This window comes from Equus quagga, chromosome 3 (assembly GCF_021613505.1).
Source record: "Equus quagga isolate Etosha38 chromosome 3, UCLA_HA_Equagga_1.0, whole genome shotgun sequence".
Lineage (NCBI taxonomy): Eukaryota > Metazoa > Chordata > Mammalia > Perissodactyla > Equidae > Equus > Equus quagga.
The window spans coordinates 137,759,784-137,781,793 of NC_060269.1; the positions used below are offsets into that span (position 1 = coordinate 137,759,784).

The window sequence follows — 22,010 nt, forward strand, 5'->3', positions numbered from 1 at the left end:
CTGTTCTGCGTAACATATGTGACTTTTTGTCTTAACTGCTTTTGCCTCTTCTATTCTATTGCAATTATTCTTTTATCTTTCAATTAAGTCTCTTTGCATTCAGCCATTTATGCATCGAATCACTCTATCTAGTGAAAGACATTTTTCTCCGTCTTTGAAGGGAAACCTTGACTCTTCTTTTCATCCATAAGAGCATTGCATTAATCTCAGCTGGCTTCAGCTTCTGATTGCTACTATGCTAATACGAGCCACGTTTGGAAGGATGGAACAGAATACTGGAAAAAGCATCTTGATAATAATAACAGCTATCTTTGATTAAGCCCTTACGATGGGCTTGGCACTTTGGCAAGCACTTTACATGTGCAGGGAAGGAAAAAAGTTTTCCTTGACCCTCTAAGGGTCCCTGGCTGAGTCTGAAAATTAGACTGACAAAGACAGATTAACGGGAGAAAAGCATACAAATGTATTTAACATAAGTGTTACATGATGTGGGAGCATTCATAAGGAAATGAAGACCCAAAGAAATGGTTAAACCTGAGTATTTTTACGCTAGGTTTGATGAAGAGTGGCTAGTCATGGAAGAATATGATAGGTCAAGGAGTATGAGGCAAGTGCAGTAATTGGGGGATCCTTAGCAAGGCCCCCCAGTGTCCCTCTGTCTTCAGAGATGAGGAGGCTCCTTTTCCCCGGGTATAGCGAGGGCAACTCTCACAGGAGGGTTTTATGACCTGTTTCCAAGGGGAAAGTCAGAGTCACCTTCCTGTTCCTCCACTGTCTCAAACTCCTTCCAATCCCGAGGTGCCATATATTGAGATAGCGTCTCCTGAAGCCCATCATATGCTTCATACCTTCTGATTCTACCCCCCTTAAACATGAGGAATTGAAGGTTTCCTTGAGTTTAAGGATTTAGAGATTACAGCGATGGTAACTAGTAAAATTAAAACTGTTAAGTATAACTGAACAGACCATGCTCTTGACTGCATTCTGTGGCTTTTCAATTCATATTTTCCACATGCTAATTTATCTCAACGCCTTATTATCACTGTGACCTCAGAGAACTCACTCCTCCCCTCTATGCCTCAGTTTCCTTATCTGCAAAGGAATGATAATAACCCCTGGGTCTTCCTATTTGGCAGAGTGGTTGAGAACATTTATTGGATGCCTTACTGAGTTGATGCGTTTAAAATTGACTTGTCAGGGGCAGTGTGTAGTTGCTGTTGTTAGCACACAGTTTTTGTACCTACGACTCTAGGCTCTCTCCTGTAAGAAGAGACCTCAGAGTCACTAGCTCCTTTAGGAACCCACGTTGTCTTCCCGGCTCCTGGAGGACTACAGTCCTGGTTCTCTTTTCTGGCCTAGCTGACTGCCTGGCCGCATCAGCTCTCCAGGCCAGTGACCACTCAGACCTGTTGGGTGTGCCCAGAGAATCCTGCCCACACAGCGATGTGGTTTCTCGGATGCCTGCATTCGGTCGTCACTCTGGCCTCTCAGCAGCTCAAGAAGAGCATTCATCCTGTTCCAGAACTTTTGGACAGGAAGAAATGGCTCCTGGATAAAATACACTGTAAAAGCTGTCCCCTAGGAGCAAGTATTTTTCTCACTGGCCTTCTTTCTGTTTCTCTTAAAAAAATAATAATAAAGTTCTCTTATTTCATAACTATGGGATAAGGGATCAAACATCAGTGCTTAAAATGCAAAAGGTGCCCTACATTCAAACTGCTGTGGCTTAGAAGAAACATCCTTCGCAACATATAAATCCTTTAACTCTTTCCTGCCTCTGCTGCATGAAAATTACAAACAGAACCATGCTATTAATCTGTGACTTCCTAGTGACATGATGTGAGACATAAAATATCCCAAGAAACCTCGATTCCTGAGGATTTGCCTGGCCTGATTCCAGAAGCAAATGAACCCAAGAAGTTTTTTTTCTTTTGGTGAGGAGGATTGGCCCTGAGCTAACATCTGTTGCCAATCTTCCACTTTTTGCTTGAGGAAGATTGTCACTGAGATAACATTGGTGCCAGTCTTCCCCTACTTTGTATGTGGGATGCCACCACAGCATGGCTTCATGAGGAGTGTGTAGGTCTGTGCCCAGGATCCAAACCCACGAACCCCAGGCAGTCGAAGTAGGGTGAGCAAACGTAACCACCATGCCAACAGGCCAGCCCCAACCCAAGAATTTTATAAACACTAACTCAATTCTTGTTATTTTTTTATTAACCAGAAATCACAGATTTTCATTGGACAAGCAAAAAAATGGCCTCCCTAAATCCACTTTTTGAATTGGGCCAGGTAAATCAATTCTTTTTGCCAGTTAAATTCAAACCTCTTATTTTAATTAATCCCATTTTGATATATTTTCTAGAATAAATAAATAAACCTGGAATTTGTGAAAATGGGCTAATGGCATCCTTTTATGACTAATAAAAATCAGAAGCTTCAGAGTCAGCTGGATCTTTGTTTTGTCAACAAAGCTTATGGATCATATGATGCTGCAGATACTGAGGCAGGACTCAGCGACTGGATCCTACTTTCCATTTCCCAAGCGGAGTGAGAAGAGCTGGCAGTGGGTGCAGTGGAGAACTTGACCTGAAGAGACGGGGGTCATATCCAGACATTAGCACTTAAAGGATGTCTAACAGTGCAAGAACCCCTGACAACCTCTCTAAGCAGAAATATGGGTTTATTTTTTTTTTCTGTAATTAAAAAAAGAATTCTAGAACTCCCACATACTAATTCACCCTGGACAACTTAACTTCTGTGAGTCTGTGTCCTCATCTGTAAAAAGGGAATAATTATACAGGAAGTATGTAAAATGTCTGGCATGGTGGCAAATAGCAGTTGTTACAAAGGGCACCTATTGTTGTTGTTGCTATTATTCCTGTCATTCCCGAGATAACAAGCTTTTTCTATACGTGATTTTGTTTTTGTACATCTCATTAGACTTGCTAAGGTATATTTAGATTCATGCAATATATCCAAACACATTTAATGGCAGGCTATGTCATAAAGCAACTCTGCTATAGTTGCTCTTTTAGAAAAATGCTGTTCAGAATCAATGTCTCATAGACATTAAAAGCCCAACTTGAGGTATTATTGAGTCATAGTCCATTGCCTGAGGAGACTAGAACCATCCATCCCCCACAGACAGGTCTACAGCTGGTACCTACGGGTCTTGCTAAATCTGTATGTGGTCTAGGTGTTGTATACTTGAAATGGTTAATTACGAGAGTAGGGCAATCTGAAATGTCACAGCAAGTTCTTCTTGGCCCACTGTCACGTTTCATGAATTCCTGTGCTGAACCCATTTGAATGAAGCAGTGACCCAATCCAAGCAAATTGCTTCTGTGCCTCTATCTCCTGTCACCTATTTATGTCCCAATACATCTGCATTGCGTGGCTCAGTAAGATCCATTAAGTAATTGGGCAGTGTTTATGGCTAATTTTTTTCTTTTTTCTGTGAGGCTCAGATTTCTCACAACAAAGTGAGAGAAAACTATTGTGCAGACAGTGAGTAAAACACTTTTGAAAAGAAAGGATAAAGAGAAGCATAAGATATGCAATTTTGGTCTGGGAATTCTCAGAGCCACCTTGTGGGTGAGAGATAATCATTTCTTGTAGGTTTTAGGAAAAGATATAATTTACCTTTATTTGCAGACACAAAACTCCAAGAAAACATTACTTGCTGTCAATGCCTCTGGCTTTAAAAATATTTATGAGATTGAAATAGTTACCTGGAGGCAGACATTTCATTTCAATGTCATAGGTCAGGCACATTGGCTAACACCCCAGATAATATTGATGTACTTTCAAAATTTAAAATAATGTTTATACCATTTATTTATTCATTCATATATAGAGCACCCATCCTGAAGTATCTGGAACACTGAACAAGGTTTACATAAATCTGATTGTTTTTTCCTCTGGGCCATTTGGCTCAGTCTGGTAGACCATAAATATTCAATAATACTTTACAATGACAAAGCATCTTTTATGCAAACATCTCTAAGCACATTATTCACCAATATTACAATCTCCTTTTTAACCTACAGGTAAAGTCGCAGAAACTAATTGACTTTCTTCAAGGTCCCACCACAGATTGTTTATTTTGTGGATTAGAGTCCAGGTGTCCTGCTCCTTGCTATAACTAAAGGGAGAAACAAAGAAACACACACATTCTTTTGGTGCTTAAGCCGATGACCTACACTAAATATTTCTAAATTGAATCTATTAGGCAAAACGTCCTCCTTAAAGATGTTAAATGTTGTGATGCATCCAACTGAATTTTATAACTTTTGTTCCAATTTACCCAAGGCCGGTTACCATTTTCAGAGCCCCCAGAATGACCTATTTTAATTGAATCCTGTTACAAACACTTAAACTTTCACTCTTTATCAAATCAGCTTTCTAAATAGAAACTAAAGTTGGAGTAGAGAAATAAAACTTTTCACGGAAAGGTCCAGTTGAAGCAACAGCACGGCTGTACCAAAACCGTCAAGCGGAGTGAAAAACTGGGAATTACTGTGAGATTCGGGCAAGTCTCAAACAGCGCAGGTCGCCCAAGCAAAAGGAAATATTCTAAATTCTTTATTTCATCTCTTCTCACAAATGTTAAAGTAATGCAGGTTAAATATAGAAAATTAGTAAAATACCAAAAAAGTGGGAAGATTTTTTAAATCATTCACAACTGAGGGGGCTGTAAGAACACACTTCACAAACCCCCAACTTCAGGGAGTATAATTGACTGAGGGCCCCAGGTGCTGAGCCCCAAAATCCATCACGTGGATTGATGGGCTGGAGTTTGCACTGAGGCCACACTTCTCCCGGCTGATCCCAGCCAGTGCTGAGTGTGGCAAGGCAACTGTGACAAGCCTGTACCTAGAAGATGTGGGACTCTTCTGACAGACAATTTTGGATCGAAGACCTTGCTGAACTTTCCTTTGAACTATACTGCAGTCGAAATGCTTCACTCAAACTTTGTTCCTTCCTTCCCTCCCCCTTTCACTCATCAGACCTGTATCCCAGCCTCTCCTGGCCCCCTCTCCAGTTTCTGTCGTGGGCATTTCCCCTAACAAACATTTCACATGTTCAATACCATCCTGGCATCTGCTTCTTGGAGGACCCAGACTAACGTACCACCTGATGATGATGATGGTGATGGTGATGGGAATGATGATAATGATAGTGGTGGTCATGATGGTAGTGAGGATAATGATGTTAAGGGTTAACATTTATTAAGTTTTTTAAAAATTGCCAGACCCTGTGCTAAGAGACTGCCTAAAGTATTTCATGTACTATTCCCAGTAACCTCCAAAAGGTAAATAATACTCACCTGAGGGAAGTAAATCTTAAAGAAGTTAAGTAACCAAAACAAGACCATATTGCTTGTGAAAGTCAAAGTTGAACACTTGTTTTTCCTAAGCCAGTAAGCATAGAAGCACTGGTGCCAGTAGCTTGTACATTATATTACCTCTCTGTATTCACATTTTGCAGCATAATCTTCCAGTCCTTTTTCTGGATAGTTATTGCATAGTTATAATTACACTCAATAAAGGTAATAAGTAAAGTCTTTTCAATAAGAAATAGAGTTTTTACTTGAACTTTTTGCTTCCTTTAAAATTTGCACAGTTATCTATTTCACTTTGGTTGTATAGACCTGATCCAATCATTCAAATACAAATAGTTTACTTATTCAAGTAGTCTCCATATTTGTATCATATATATGAAGAGCCACTAAATTAACTCTGTGTAGTCGGGGGAATTTTTCCAAGCCATAAAAACAAACAAAGGTCAAGCAAATCAGCCAAGGCCAAGTCACTTAGACAATTGGGAGCATTAAAACATCCAAAATAACAATACCCAGTCTCCACTTTTAGAATTTATTGACACTATTAAAGAGAGCACTTAATAACAGACTAATAGGCTTTTTCTAAACAAAACAATTGGTACAATGAAAAGCACTTAAAAAGATTTATCTCTCATAAGCGTCTTTCTAAGAAAGAACACCGACTTGGAACTTGCAGCAGCTTGCTAATTCAAGAACAGAACTTTATGATGGCAGCAAATGCCATTTAGAATTATTTGAGGTTCCTTTGACTCATAAACGAATTGACTTTCCTCAAGGTCCCCCAGGAATCACCGAGTCAGACTTCAGTCTTGGCAGATTTCTGCTGATGTCTCAAAACAACTCCCTGAATACAGAGTTTTCCAGACTTTCCATGTTAAAGACTGGTTGCGGTAGCCACAAATAGTTTCTACGGTATGCCAATTGGCAGTATAAAGGGGTGTACTATCAGGAACCTCCCTAAAAGAGCCTTTCAAAATAAATATGTGATTCTAATAAGAAGAGCATGCTTGTCTTGCAATTACAAGTTTAAGACAAGTTACCAACATACTGCCTCCCAAAGAAGTTGCCCCTCTGAAACTCCCTCCTACGTGGATAGGAAAGCTTGCTGTTGTCCTCTCTGGCACTTCAATTTGTCCCATCATTGAACTTCCACTTCTACTGGAATTTGGATGGGGTCTGAGCAAGAATTGTGGTGCAACGCATATTACAACTGCTTCAATTTTGTGGAAGTTGTGAAGACCCACTTTCCAACTTTCGCCAACCCAGCAAAAACCTTTACTCTGACTTTTAAATGGACAAGAAACCAAATCCCCAAATGTTTGCTTAGCCTGGGAAAATCTGCCACCTCTGCAACTCCCTGCCTGAATATTACAACTCAGAAGGTGAAACCACACATTGTCAGCACCACTCCTCTTGGCTGTGAGTTCCACACTGCTTTTTGTTACTTTGTTTCTTGTGAGCCTTATCACATCACACTCCCCTTTGTCACTAATGAGTTGCGCAACATGGATCATGTCAGTTCATCTCTCCAGGCTCTACAAAATAAGGAATGTACATTGATGTTTTAAGAATCATGTACCCTGGAGAGGAGTCAAAAGTAGCCATGTGGGGGAGAAGCATAAAGAAGGGAGGGGGTGGCCCCACAGCCGTGGCTGTGACTGAGTGGTTGAGTTTGCACGCTCCCCTTCAGCAGCCTTAGGTTTCACGATTTGGATCCTGGGCACCAACCTAGCACCACTCATCAAGCCATGGTGAGGCGGTGTCCCACGTAGCAAAGCCAGAAGGACCTACAACTAGAATATACGACTACGTACTGGCAGGCTTTGGGGAGAAGAAGAAAACAAAACAAAACAAACAAACAAAAAATAACAAAGATCATCAACAGATGTTAGCTCAGGGCCAATCTTTAAAAAGTAAAGAAAGAAAGAAAGAAGGGAATGCTGGACAGAGAGGCACAAGCTCTCCCGCCCTTCCCTTCAACCAGAGACGCTCCATCTGTGTCTGTTTTATTAGAGTTCTGAGTTAGATTTTCCTTGAAAACCTAGTTCTGCTGCATTAAAAAAAATGTTTTAAAACCACCGGACTAGAAGTCTTCTAAAGTTCTTTCTAGTCATTCTAATATTCTGAAAGAATGTCAGTTCGAGGTGGGCTCCTTCTGTGTCTTTTGAATTCCTCTACAGCACTTAATCTGAACTTTCCAACCTTTGCTCCTGTATCTGTTTCCCTCTATAACCCTATTTCAAGCATTCTCTTCCATTATGACTTCAGCTATCAGCTATACACTGGTGACTGCCAGCAAATCCAATGTGAAATGGAGATGTGAATTTCCAGTCACCTCCCAGGGATTTCCATTTAAATACCCTAAGGGAGCCTCAAACCCAAATTGAGCCTGTTATATTTCTACTACACAAACTCCAAAGCTGCTCCTTCTCCAGTGTATTTTATTTCAATTCATAGCCTCATCAGCCAGCCAGTTACCTAAACTACAATCTCAAGTCACCTTAGTCTTCCTTCTATTTCCGTCATGCCCTGCATTGCATTCATGTACATTTCCTTTTGGTTCTCCCTCAAAGATGTCTGTTTACACTCTTTTCTCCAGTCTGTCCCCTCTACATCAATTCAGATCTTCATCATCATCTGCCTTATCTATTGCAATAGCCTAGCAACTATCCCAAGCTTCCGCGTCTCCTTCCTTCAGTTCATCCTCCACACTGCAGTCAAGTCTTCTGATGCACAACGTGATCATATTACTCCCTTTGCTTAAGAGTATTTTATGGCTGTGAAGAACATATTGCATGTGATTCTAATACCAACTCCTTATCCTGGTACCTTATGTACATCACAATACAGACCCTAGAGAACAGAGACTGTGGCAGGCTTTCTCCAAGTATGAGCCATCTGCAACACAATCATCCACAGCACCTATAAAAAATGTAAATTCCTGGGCCACATCTGTAAATGCTGGTATTATATAGCCTGGTATGAAGCCCCAAATCTACATTTTAACAAGAGCTCCAGGTGATTCTTATACAATCTAAATTATTAGAATTCTAAATCATTTCTACTGTACCAAATGTGACTATACCATTCCCCAAATACAATGGAAGTAGCCATACTTTGGTGCCTTGGCTCAAAATACTTTCTCTGCTGATATGCCCTTCCTATGCCTTTCCCTGAAAACACAAAAAATCAAACTTCTCACCCAACTTAGATGCCCATACAATCCCCCCAATATTATTCTTGAATCCCCACCCCTCCCACTCATACTTAGATAGCATTTCATTTGTTCTGCAGTTAGAGTTGTCACATCATATCATAGTCAACTATATGCCTCTCTCCTGCCCTAGACTGTTGGATTCAAATGATCATTTTATTTATCTTTTATACCCCAGGCTCTAGTATCCACAGTAAATAAATGTCTAACTGAGATGAACTACATAGTAGTAATTCCAATAAATATTCATTCAATTTAATTATTAATTCATGCCATGGGACCCAAGTACAACACAGAGACTGACCTTTTCTCAACCTTCTTGCGTAATTTCTCTCTATCCAAGAGAAAAGTCACCATCCAACAGCAAGCCAACCATATCATAGTTTTAGTATGGTTGTATCTGGTCTTTATTTGAACCACAAAGAGTATAATAGGATGACCCTGGAAGATGTTTGGCCAAGCCATATAATATCTATTCTGAGAACTCCTCAGTTCTCCCTTCATCAAATCAGTTGGGCAACAAGAATATATTGTTTGCCTACATTCACCAAGTTCCTGGCATTACAAGGAACAAGAGGATGCAAGACAGTCTCATCACCTCCATCCCCAGGTCTTGTTCTTCACACAAACACAATAGGCAATGGCCGAAGCCCCTTTGCAATGTTTCACCCTGGGAAAGAGTCTTAGTCTCCCAGATTCTGTTACGGAGTGGCTGATGCGTATCTCTAAACTGTGCCTGCAATCTAGACCTGGATAATAATTTATAAGGTATATGAGGTAATGGACCATCGAGAGAAAATGTTGCTCTTTCAAAGATCCCCAAGTATGCATCTGTATGATAGACTACAATGACTCGAAAAGATTATTGTCTTTAGAGTAAATAATGCGCTTTTTCCCCCAAGTCTCAAAGCCTGTATTTAAATGATTATTCATGGGTGTTGTGGGAGACTTTAAGCCTTAGCTTGGCAATTCCCAACATAAAAGTCAGTAATGTTTCAAACACTTTGTTTATGAGTCACCTGCCCAGAAACTCACCATTGCCTCTTACATTATGTTCCAAATTCCCAGGCCAACTCCCCAAATCTATTTATCTCATTACACACCTGAAGGGTATACAGTGACACCTACACCTATTTACAACATTGTTCCTTTGAGAATTTGTCCTCTAAATTCCCAGTCAATTGACATGTGAACACGTTTCTCCCTGCATTTGGGGACGTATGGGGAAAGATGAGAGGATGAAAATGAGAAGTGAAAGAGATCAGATATTCCCAGGAATCAGAATCCTGTTATCTTACACATACATTCCCAAAATGCCCTTCTCTACATGATTATTGCTCATTAGGGACAAACAATTATAGCCTCCACTATCAAGAAAGAGATTTTCAGGGGCTGGCCCCGTGGCCGAGTGGTTAAGTTTGCGTGCTCCGCTGCAGGCGGCCCAGTGTTTCGTTGGTTCGAATCCTGGGCGCGGACATGGCACTGCTCATCAAACCACGCTGAGGCAGCGTCCCACGTGCCACAACTAGAAGGACCCACAACGAAGAATATATAACTATGTACCTGGGGGCTTTGGGGAGAAAAAGGAAAAAAAAATAAAATCTTTAAAAAAAAAAAGAGAGAGATTTTCAGAATGTGCAGTGACTCCTACCCTCTCCTTTCCACGTAGTTGAAACATAAATATGATTATAATATTTTACATTGAATCTGAAACTGTCCAACCTCTTTAGCCTTTCAAATTTTCTCCTCTTTTAAGTACATATTGTAATTAGTATACATTTTAAATCGTTTTAAATGGATACATATCATAGGAAATATTTTCCTATTTTGAATCAACTTAAAACCAAATAAGTTTACAGTTTCAAAATATAAAATAAGCCCTTTGAGATTAAAAAAAAGGAAACCTAGCTTGTTTTTTTTCCTATTATTAAAATGTAAAGGATTTTTTAAATCTCATTTATTTTGTCAATCTGTTCTGCTTAACATTCTTCAGCCCAGTCCACTCTCAATTATCCATGCTAAGGAAGGGGGATCAGTGGCCTGGATAATCTAAAACAGCAGACAATTTTAAAAGCCCTTGTATTTGGCCTGGGCATACTTTAGAATCAAACTCTGATTATCCACACTAATGAAAGGAAGAGCAGCCACCTTGAGAAAGATCCGAAGCCAATAAGATCTGCTCAGCTGGTTTAGGGCACCTCAAGGAGGCCCACAGAGCACAGTAGAAAGAAAACAACAGGGTCCCAGCTGCTGCCAGTGACGACCACCCACGCCATCCAAAATACCAACATCCAACTACAATATCCATATGAACACCTCTCATGATATTAGTCATCTCTACAAGCATGCAGTTATGTCCAAACGCCCCCAGGTAAAAAGGCACATCATCCATGTTGTTCCAAATAGAATATAGAATAAGGTTAATATAGAATAGATAAATATATAAACATAGAATATATATTACATATAAAACAATTTATAAATATTGTTAATATAGAATAGATTGTTCATATGTGCTAGAAACTTCTTTTGGGGGTTCCCTTTACCCCACCTTACCCCCAGCCTCTTGTTACCACTACCAAGCTGACAGTAACACTCAGAACAGTAGCACAAAAGATGAAGATGAAAGAGATTGTATGCTGGAGTAGGAAAAGATCCAGCCTGGAAGTCAGGAGGCCTGGATCTTTGTTCTCTGTCAGTCTCTGCTCATGCCAAGAGTCAGGTATGCAGCCAAGCAGAGGGAACAGTGCGGGCAACAGTACATGAAGGTCATGGCACATTTAAAGAATTACATTGTGCTTCATTTTGGTCAAAGAATAAGATACAAATGAAAAAGAAGCAAGAGACAAAACTGGGGATGTAGCTGGAGAAAATTACAGAGTTTTTTCAATGTCATGCAGGAAGTTCAGAAGTTATTCTGTAGACGGTAAGAAAACAATAAAAAAATTTTTCATTGTTGAAATTTATGAACACATACAGTTTTCCCAGCACTGTTGTAAACATTTGATGTTTGTAAACACAGTTAATATTTACAACAACCCCGAGGTAGGCACTCTTACTGTTCCCATTTTACAAATGAGGAAACTGAGGCATGCAAAGTTTGGATATCTCCCAAGATCACACATCTGGTAAGAGGGGAAGTCAGGGTTCAAACTTAGTCTGTTTGATTTCAGAGCTCATGCTCTCTTAAGAAAAGGAATGATGTGGTTAGAATTTTTAAAAACCACGCTAGAAGCAATGTGCCAGAAAGATTGGAGAGTGGGGGAAGGGAAGGACACTTTAAGAAGACCAGAGCCGGTGAGTTCCAGAACTAAGGCAAAGGTAGTAGTAATGGAGAGGAGGGGTGTAATCAAGAGGTTTAGAGGAGAGAGAATAAAAAATAATTGGTTAAATAAAGGAGAGAGGAAAAGGAACAGTCTAGCAAGGGCCCCATATTTCTGGCTTGGGCACTGTGTGATGGCCTAACAATTTTTAAAGAATTGCTTAACCTTGTGCACCAGTGAACTTACCTGGAAAGCAACCCCTACCAGATGGGCAGGCCCAGGAAGGAACAGAACAAGCAATGCCTTGTTCTTTTCCAGTAGGATGCCAGCACATTTTCATCCAAATAAACAAATGTCCGAACTTAACTGATGAAATTAGCGGTGACCAAAAAAAATCATGTGCAAATATGTAGGACAATATATAGAATCCATATTCCAAACAAATTAGCAAGATGCAGCAAATTTTTTCTTGTTTTTTCAAGGTTAAAGATATTGACTCACATTTAGCTTTCCATGTGACATCTGTGGGCAACTGTAGAAAGACAGATAAGGGAGAAAGGATACTGGAAGAGGAGAAAAGAGGCAGACATGTCATAGCTTATCAAGATATTTGTGTTGTCTTAAAGAAACCCAAACCATTTACAGAACGTTCTTATTAGGGTGTAGAAACACGTACGTGTTCATAAAAGTCTGTGAAGGCATAGAAACAGACTGGAACGGGGTCTGCCCGGTGGCGCAGCCATTAAGTTCGCATGTTCCGCTACTCGGTGGCCCGGGGTTTGCTGGTTCGGATCCCAGGTGCGGACATGGCACCGCTTGGCAGGCCATGCTGTGGTAGGCGTCCCACATATAAAGTAGAGGAAGATGGGCACAGATGTTACCTCAGGGCCAGTCTTCCTCAGCAAAAAGAGGAGGATTGGCAGCAGATGTTAGCTCAGGGCTAATCTTCCTCAAAAAAAAAACAAAAAACTAAAACTAAAAAGACTGGAAGTACGTACTCAAAATTTGAAAATATCCCTCTGGCTGATTTTTTATTTAATTATTTGCTTGTTTGTATGTTTTAAATGTTCTGCAATTATCTTATTTTCATAATACAAATAAAAATGGTTTTTTCCTAAACATAGATGATAAGCATCCATTCTATATTCAGAACCTTGCCAGTACAAAAGACTAGACAAGCAGGTAGACCCTCATTGATAAGTAATCCACGTATACCAATATTGATGGCAGCAGATACCTTTTAGCACGCCCACAAAGCCAAATGAGGTACTAGAAATTGGGTACATGGAGAATCCGTGTGTTCAGAATAAAGGGAGATAAGAAATGATGAAAAGCGAAAGTGGCTTAGAGCAGCTGACCTCAGAAGCTTATGCCTAGACACGTGGTCTTTCTTACTCATAGTACCCCCCTCCACTATGGCTTTCCTCACATTGTCCAAATACTTCACTTTCTCTTGTTACATTGTCCAAAGTTCCATCAATTCCATGTTCTCTCATCCTTGTTCTAAAAAGCATTGGACTAGAAAATTTCCAGAGATTAGATGTGTTAGTGATGACCAGGAGGATATAATGGTAAGACGAAGAAGAGGCAGGCATTCCTTTGTTAACTTCAAATAATCCTACATGGTTTATGAAGAACTTCCACATATTAACGCATATTAATAAAGATTTCCAGTTCAGCATGGGGAACAGAGTACCCATATTTAATTCTTCTCCTTCTCACACTGAAATTGAAGTGACAGTAAATTACAAAAAGGAATCCACAATAGAGCTGAAACAAAGTGCCCCAAAATACCACATTTACTAAAGTATTTCTAGGTAATAGAAAGAAAATAGGACTGAATTGTCTGAGAAACTAAAGCAAAGAGTTACAACATAAACTCACACACTGAAGACGGCAGGTAAAGATTAAGAGGGGCTCCCCTAGGGAATCTGTGGGTCAACCAACACAGAGAGCAGAGCAGGCCGCAAAGCAAGCATCACGGCAATTAATTCAAGGATTATCTATCGTATTGCTGGACGGAGTGGTTCCTCTCCCCCATAAACAGAGCACATCATGTTGCCTTTACCTCATGTTGAAATCCCAAGAAATGCTTAATAAAAGTGAGAGGTGTGACTGAGAAGGATTTCCATCAAGGGTGCTGAGACAGTCAAGAAAAGCAGAACAAACTCTACAGCCCAACATGAATTTGAAGAGCAGTGGGGAGAGGAAATATAAAAGCAAAAACCAAAAACATCCTTCTTTAAAGTCCTCATTATCTGGCAGTTACTGAGGTCTAAATCTTGGTTCCCTCCTCTACACACATAGTCCTTTATGAGAAGACACTCTCAGTGTGTCTGATCCACTTACACAGAGCCCTGCTTCGTATAGAGTCAGCCCTGTTTCAGTTGAACAGAACTACCTCACTTCAAAGGAAGCCTAACTCAGTTACTGATATCAATCAACATACTCTTTCATTCATAAACATGAGGAGGCACTCAAGGATTGCCAGACGTTTCACAAAAACAAATAGCATGAAAGATAAGAAAGCAAATAAACAAATGACCCAAAGATCTCAAAATTGTACCAAAACAAAAAAAAAGAAAGAAAACTTGATTTTCTAAACTAGCATTCTTAACAAGATTTCAGGGTTGATAACATCCAGAAAACGAAACATGGCTTCCTGAAAATGAAGCAAAGAAAAAGAATGCGTTCGAAAATCTAAAAATGTGATTGCTAGAATTAAGTATTCAATAGCGAGATTGAAAAATAGTATGAACGCTAAAGTCCGAATTAGTAATCTGAAACAAAACGTGGAGGAAACCAAATTTCAAAGAAGTAAAAAATGTAGGAAGAAGTTCTCCAATATTCAGAAATGAAATTTCAAAGAGAGAGATCAGCATTAGGAATTTTGCAGATGAGAAATCTGAGGCTCAGAGAAGTTAACTGATTTCACTCTTCAGTAATCCACAAATAGAGGCAGATATATTCCAGATGTGTCCCACTCATAAACCCAAGCCTGAAATGAATCAGCACATTTAAGTGTGGTCCCAGTGGTTGTTTACACCTGGCACCCACTCTGATTGGTTAATGTGGGTACCACCCTGGTCTATATCAGTTGTTTACTCTTAATGGTCAATGAAGATGCTAGACTGTCCCATACTGGTTGTTTATGGCTGGCATCCACTCTCATTCGTCAATGCGGGTGTCAGTCTAGTCTACACTCATTGTTTACAGTTGGCATCTGATGGGTCAACGTGGATAGTATAGCAATTGATGAATACTTGAGTATCATCCCTGCCTAAGCCCATACTCTTTTGATGATGCCTACATCATTTCCTGGTACAATCAAAAAGGTGGCAATTATGAAGATTCCTGTGGATCTCAAATCTGAAACTGGGGGAACGAAATAAGGGTGGTTTCTGTCATATCAACTTTTAAGCTATGAGAAATTTCATGGATAAATGTTTGCCTCTCTTCTTCCTTTTCCCTTACACACCAAGAAATCTGTGACCATGCTTTAAATCTCTTCCCCCTCCTTCTTTCTTAAGTGGTCCAGAGAAAGGGCCGATCTATCTGGTGAGACCTGTTCTAAAAGAACACCAAGGGCAGCCAAGAAATCAAGACCCAAACTGGGATGTTTAATCCAAGGGGTTTAGCAGAAAATAGAAACCAAGATACACAGTCACACTTGGTTGAGTGGAGAAAGCAAACAGGAAGTAGTCTAAAGAAACACGGGGCCTGTGCTGACATCTACAGCAGGTGGATGAAATGTGCCTCCAGCCTAGCTTTGTGTGGACCAGTTGAGTTTTTCAAAGGTACCAGAGCAGAAACAGGCTGGATAGAATCGCCACAAACTGCACCTAAAACCAGCTAAGGCAGTTTCCCTGTTTATTCTCCCTTTTTAGTATAAAAATAACCCTAAATTTCTTAACTATAGGATTCCACCTTTGGCGCACCAAGGCAAACTGATGGCAGAAGTTTGAGGCCAGCCCCAATTTCTGCCAACATAAGTCCAAAGTCAAAGTTCAATCAAAGTCCAAACTTTATATTGGTATCCAGCGCAGCATCAAGGGTTGATAATGGCATTCATAAAACTGAGGCCTTTGCCTCCTTAAGAACCACAAACTCAGATCCCACCAGGAAGTGTTAACAGAGCAGTTTAGACTTTGCTCAGGATTTGTGGGATTTTGCAGAGCATGTTCACCCCTTAAGAGACTCCCCTGAAATCATTGGGAGTTATGAGCTCATAAGAGCTGTAGAATTGGGTCCTAAATGTCATTTTCATAGCTCCTCTGTGGCGTACTGAGAAAGTAAGCAAAACGCCACTAAGCTACCTGCTGTTTTGTGCCTCACATTCCCTCCAACCAAAAACAGAGGCAGAGGCAGCTTCCTAAAGGGTTAAAAATCATGGGAATTTTTCTGTACTTTAAAATATTGCATGAGACCCACTTCTGTAGGAACGATGATTATCTGCATTTTCTTCCCTGCCTCTTCATCTAACAAATACACTTTTATAGGTTTTACAATGTTCTTTACAATTCACCTAAAACACATAATTTTCCTCCTGCTTATACCACTGGGTTATTTATTTACTAGATTTATACTGTGCTTTCCTCCAAAAGGCTCAAGGCACCACGCAGCCGACTCCTAATAAACATTACAGTAAACTCTTCTTACAAACTATGACCAAGGAAGTAGCCAGAGGAAGCAGAAGGGATAAGGACAAGGACAGGAAGAAGAACCTTGGGTCTGGTGACATACACAACCAAGTAGTCAATGTGTCGGGAGGCCCAGGGATCAGAAGGCCCTGTCCTGCCCGCTTCGGTCAGCCCACCTGCAAAGACATTGACAGCACCTTTCATGCCAAGTAACATAGCCAAAATATCTCCATGTCTGTGTAGGGGCGAAGCATGGGTATGTAGGGGGTGGGGAGGTGGCAGAGTCTGCCAGTCATCTCTCAGGGCTCTCGAGAGGGTATCTGAAAACAAAGATAGCTACACAGACAACTGTGTTTTGAAAATCAGTGGAAAGAGATACATGGCAATGTTTTATAACAAATCGCAGAAATGTTAGATTGGTTTTTTTTTACAAATACAATTCATGCTTAGTCCTCAGTTCTGCCCAGTGTGACTTCCGATGGCTCTGCAGACTTCCAGAGGCCAGGGCCGCCCAAAAGTTCAAAGATTCTCAAAATCAAAAAATGGCAGGGTGACCTCAGCTTTTAAATCCCAAGCCACATTGATGTGACAAAGCCGAATGTTGACGCCCTGCACGTGTGATCAGCGCAACAGCGGAAGGGTAGTTAAACAGTAACTCTCCCAGAAGCAAGGAGGGAGTACATTCTAATTTGAAGTCCAAAGAAGAAACGACCCTTCCCACCAAATGGAGCAGACGGTGTAATTCTCCTGTCGTACAGAGTAAGAGAGAACCAAGCCAGGAGAAATTGTTATTTAGTTTATTGTTTATTGTCATTTAGTGGGTACTACGTGCCAGGCACTCTGTGCTTCAGTTAACATATGTTAACCCCTTGCATTCCCCAGAACAAACCTACAAAGTGGGCATGATCATTTTCCTAATTTTACAAATAAGGGAACTGAGACAAGTTCTTCGCCCAAAGTCACTTGGCTAGTAAGTGCTTGAGCTAGGAACCTTGAGGGTATTATGCAAAGCGAAATAAGTCAGAGGGAGGAAGTCAAATACTGTAGGGTCTCACTCATAAATAGAAGATAAAACAACAACGAACAAACACACAGAGACAGAGATTGGATCGGTGGTTACCAGAAGGGAAGCAGGGAGGGAGGAAGATGAAAGAGGTGATTAGGCACATGTGTGTCCTGATGGATGGTAATTAGACTTTGGGTGGCGACCGCAATGTAATTTGCGACAGCAGCTTCAGGAGATTACTACAAGAAATTCACTTAGCTTTGTTTAACCCAGGGTTTCTTAAACTTATTTAACCAAAGAAATATTTTTCTCGTAATAGTATTAGCAATCCCTAATTCCTTGCGGGGGAAAACGTAAATATTTTGGAAAAGCTAACCTAATCGTCCTGTTTTACAGAGGAAGAAACTGAGCCTCAGGGAGGATAGTGAATTCGCATGTTCATGCAAGGTAGGATGGAGAGTGGAACTCAGACTTCCGGCTCCATTCTGGGTGCGTTTACCATCTTACAATTGCTCCCCTTTGCTTCTCAGGGGCCCAGCGAATGGCCTGGCACGCCAGATAGGCTCTGCTTTGTGCAGACGGAATGGAACAGGGCACCTCTCGCAACTAACACAGGTCCTTCAATGAAGTCTCTTTGGAGGAAGTTACCCAATATTTTTCCAGCTAATAGGAGAATATCTTTTTTAGGGGGGGTGGGGCAAACATGCTCAAGAAACCAGTGATGGAAGCAGCTGGCCCAATGCAAACTGATGTCTCAGAAAAGCTGGGACTGACAGAAAATACACTGCAGCCTGGTCCTCAGTCCCTCACCAACACAGCCCTTGTGCCTAAGGAAAGGGACACGGGAATGTGAGCCTCTTCTGTGTGGAAAGCGACAGTTTCATTGGTACTGTTACAGACTCTTCAATCCTTATCCTTCTTTTCTGTTTGCCCCCTCCCTCCTACCCGTTTCCCCAGGCACACAGAGCCCACCAGAAATAATCCATCCCAGCCTTAGCAAGAGGGAAGGAGCTTCTCCTACCTTCCACTTGATAGGCTGCCGTGGCTGCCCCCCATCCAAATCCTGCAGGGAAAGCCATGCCTTCAGAAGGCGGCTGCCTGAACGCGCAGTCAGTGGGAGCGCTGTGCCCCTTAGGAGGAGGAGCCCAGCACTTATACACACAGGAAGTGAACTCTCACCCCTGACCGGAGTCTCCGAATGCAAGTGTTTGTGCAAATATGCAGGGAGTCTGATTAAAGGATTCCACTTGACTGGCCACGGCCTTGATACGAATCCAAGACACTTTGTACCAGGCAAACATTTATAGTTTCTTCTCCGAGCACTCCCTGATTTTTAACATTGTTGGACCAGCCTGAGAACTGACACAGTCCCTGCCTTGGCAGGGCCCCCAGTCATCCCATCTTTTCCCTTTTAATGTCATGAGGATGTAATTTGTAAAATTATAACTATATGTAACTAATATAACGATAGTTATAATTGACATATAAAATTTATTCTGTCAATTATTAATTATATTAGTTAATATAGTTAATTAATAATAATTAATAAAAATATAACTATTAGTAGTCAAGTATTAACCATAGTTAACACTGCTGTATTGCATATTTGAAAGTTGCTAAGACAGTAAATCTTTTTTTTTTTTGAGGAAGATTAACCCTGAGATAACACCTGCTGCCAATCCTCCTCTTTTTGCTGAGGAAGACTGGCCCTGAACTAACATCTGTGCCCATCTTCCTCTACTTTATATGTGGGATGACTACCAGAACATGGCTTGCCAAGTGGTGCCATGTCCACACCCAGGATCCGGAGGGCGAACCCCGGCCCCCAAGTGGAACCTGCACACTTAACCGCTGCGCCACCAGCCAGCCCCTAGAGTAAATCTTAAACGTTCCCATCACAAGAAAAAAAATTGTAACTATATATGGTGATGGATGTTAACTAGATGTGATATACATTGTGGCCATATATATATTGTGATCATTTCACAATGTATACAAATATCGAATCATTATGTTATACAACCGAAACTAATATAATGGCGTAATGTCAATTATACCTCAATTTTTTTTTTAAATGACGGTAGAGTGAGGAGTTAGGCAAAATCCAAGTGAGGAAAGTTACTTACCCAGTTCCCCTAAGACAGCGCTACATCATCCGGCGCTCTGTAATGACCAGAACACAAGATTGGAACGAGTTATAAGGAGGTTGAAATCCTACCCTCCCCAGTTATCCTAACCCTAAGAAGAAAGAAGAGGCTGAATATAGAAGGAAACGAGGGAAGACATTTAAACGTACATGTGTGGTGAAATAAGCATTAAAAATACAGGGCATACGATTAAATTGAGTCCCTATAGTCATTCGATTCTGAAGCAATCATAAATGGAATGAAAAAAATAAAGATTAAAATATTTTCATTATGGAACACTAGATGGCAGTATTGCAATTTTTTTAGGTTTACAAGTTGTATGACGTGTTATTAAAATTTCATTGTCCCACCAACGGCCACCTACCCCAGCAACCTCTAGCTAATTGCTACTGCTCCTCTAATGGTTTTTCTTCAGAAAAAACAAACTACTTTTTCAGTGCTCCACATTCTCTGATGTTGTTTGACCACAAATGGCAGAATCTCATTTTTTTCAGTTCCGATAAGGTTCTCTAGTATTGCAATCTCAAGTGTTTTGGTGTCAGGACCTCTTTACACTCTTAGAAATAATTGAGACCCCCCCCCCAAAGAGCTTTTTAAAATGTGGATTATATTTATGAACATTTACCTTATTCAAAATTAAAACAGATTTTTAAAAAATATTTACTGATGTCTTCGCTTAAAATAGCAATAAAATGCATGTGAACATAAATAACATTTTATAAAAAATAATTCTATAATCCAAAACAAAAAATATTTAGTGAGAAGAATGTTTTACATTTTTTCAAATCTCTTTCATGTCTGGCTTAAGAGAAGAGAGCTGGATATTCATATCTGCTTCTTCTTAAATTTGTTGCCTCTGGAAAATGCCACTGTACACTCATAGAGATGAGAAGGAAGAAGACAAAGCATGTCTTAGGATTCTTATGAAAATAGCTCTGACCTTGTGGACTCCCAAGAGGGTATCGAGGACCCCACAGGAACCCTAGCTCTCCTGGTACTCTCTCCCTGCCCCTCTTCCAGTGCCTTCCATTGCTACCCCAATCCCTCTGTATTCTTCTCACCTTCCAGAGAGCTCATTCCACTAACATTGCCTGCACTAAAGCCCTTTTGGCTGTAAGACATATGAATTTGCAGCCACTATCTTGGATAAGAAGAAATTATTTTATATTTTTATTTGCTTTATACAAAAAGCATTCTGATTTCATGGCCCTATCTAGCAAGACTGGCTGGTAATTTAATTTGTCATTATTTGGGTCCCCTGCACTCCACTTTAGGGCCATACTAGAAAATTTAGATCTTATGAAGACCAAATTTAACAAATGCCTGGTGTCTTCATTCTCCCACCTCCCAGTTTTGGTCCATACTGATTAATGCCAACATGTCCATTTTCCCATCTCCAAGCCTTCCATGGTCCCTTCACATCCACTAACTCTCTGTTTTGTGGTACAGGAATCCTCTAGTGGTGTAAATCTGAGACCTTAGTTCCAGCTCCCTCCTCAAAACCACACAGTAATCCCTTTGAGATCCTGCCACCTTCCCAGAGTGTTGCCTTCAAAGAGCATGCCAAACCACACTATTCACAAGAGCCACCAACCCCTGTCCACTTGCTAAGCTGGAGGGAAATATGAGTTACTTGCATTATGGTTTTGGCTACAGATGTGCTCTCTCTAGAAGTCCTCGGAGTGCTAGTGCTAGGAGATTATAAATTCAGTGCCCTTTGAAGCAAAAATGTATCTTGTAGAAACTCTTTTGTTAACTACAGAACAAGCTGTTATTCAATAAGGACCCTGGCATTCAAAATGTTCCTGTGTACCCATGTCAGGAGAAAAGTAAGGTTCTAAATAAGCATTTTTCTGTCTGCAGCAAAGACTCCTACGTCTTAGCCAAATCCTGTTTCCTTTCCATCTGGGCACACAATTAGACCACATTTGTCAGCCCCCTTGCAGTTAGATGTGGCCTTACAACTGTGCCCCGGCCAGCGGAATGCGGGCAGAAATAATGTACACCACTTCCAGGCTAGGTTGCTCAAATCTGCCCACACAATGATTTGTGTTTCATCTGTATGTCATCATTCTCCTTTCAACCACTGACTGGACACAGAGGCTCTCCTGGAAAACTCTGAGGCCTAGGAACTCTTTAGATGGAAGGAGCCTGGTTCCCCATGTCACCGTGTTGAGTATGGCCCAGTCACAACTCCACAAGCAACCCACTTTGGACTGTGGTATGAATGAAAAATAGTGACTTTGCCAAACCACTAAGATTGGGGAGTTGCCAATAAATATACTCTCTGAATAATGACTGTATAAAAAACAAAAAAGCCCAAGGAAAATTTCGATGACTTCGAAATACTTTTCTCCAGCAGTGGAGCCTCTCAGGTGATAGCACTTCACTGG

General features: G+C 40.7%; 1 protein-coding gene across 1 annotated transcript in view; it reads right to left on the reverse strand.

Annotated features, from left to right (window-relative positions):
• LOC124236894 (cytosolic beta-glucosidase) overlaps positions 1 to 18,614 on the reverse strand; it is a 104,845-nt gene extending 86,231 nt beyond the window's left edge. Inside the window, exon 1 of the mRNA XM_046655860.1 lies at positions 18,492 to 18,614. Within this exon, the coding sequence (XP_046511816.1) occupies positions 18,492 to 18,549 (58 nt within the window). The 5' untranslated portion in view covers positions 18,550 to 18,614. The remainder of the gene's footprint in view (positions 1 to 18,491) is intronic.
• Between the last annotated feature and the right edge of the window lie 3,396 nt (positions 18,615 to 22,010).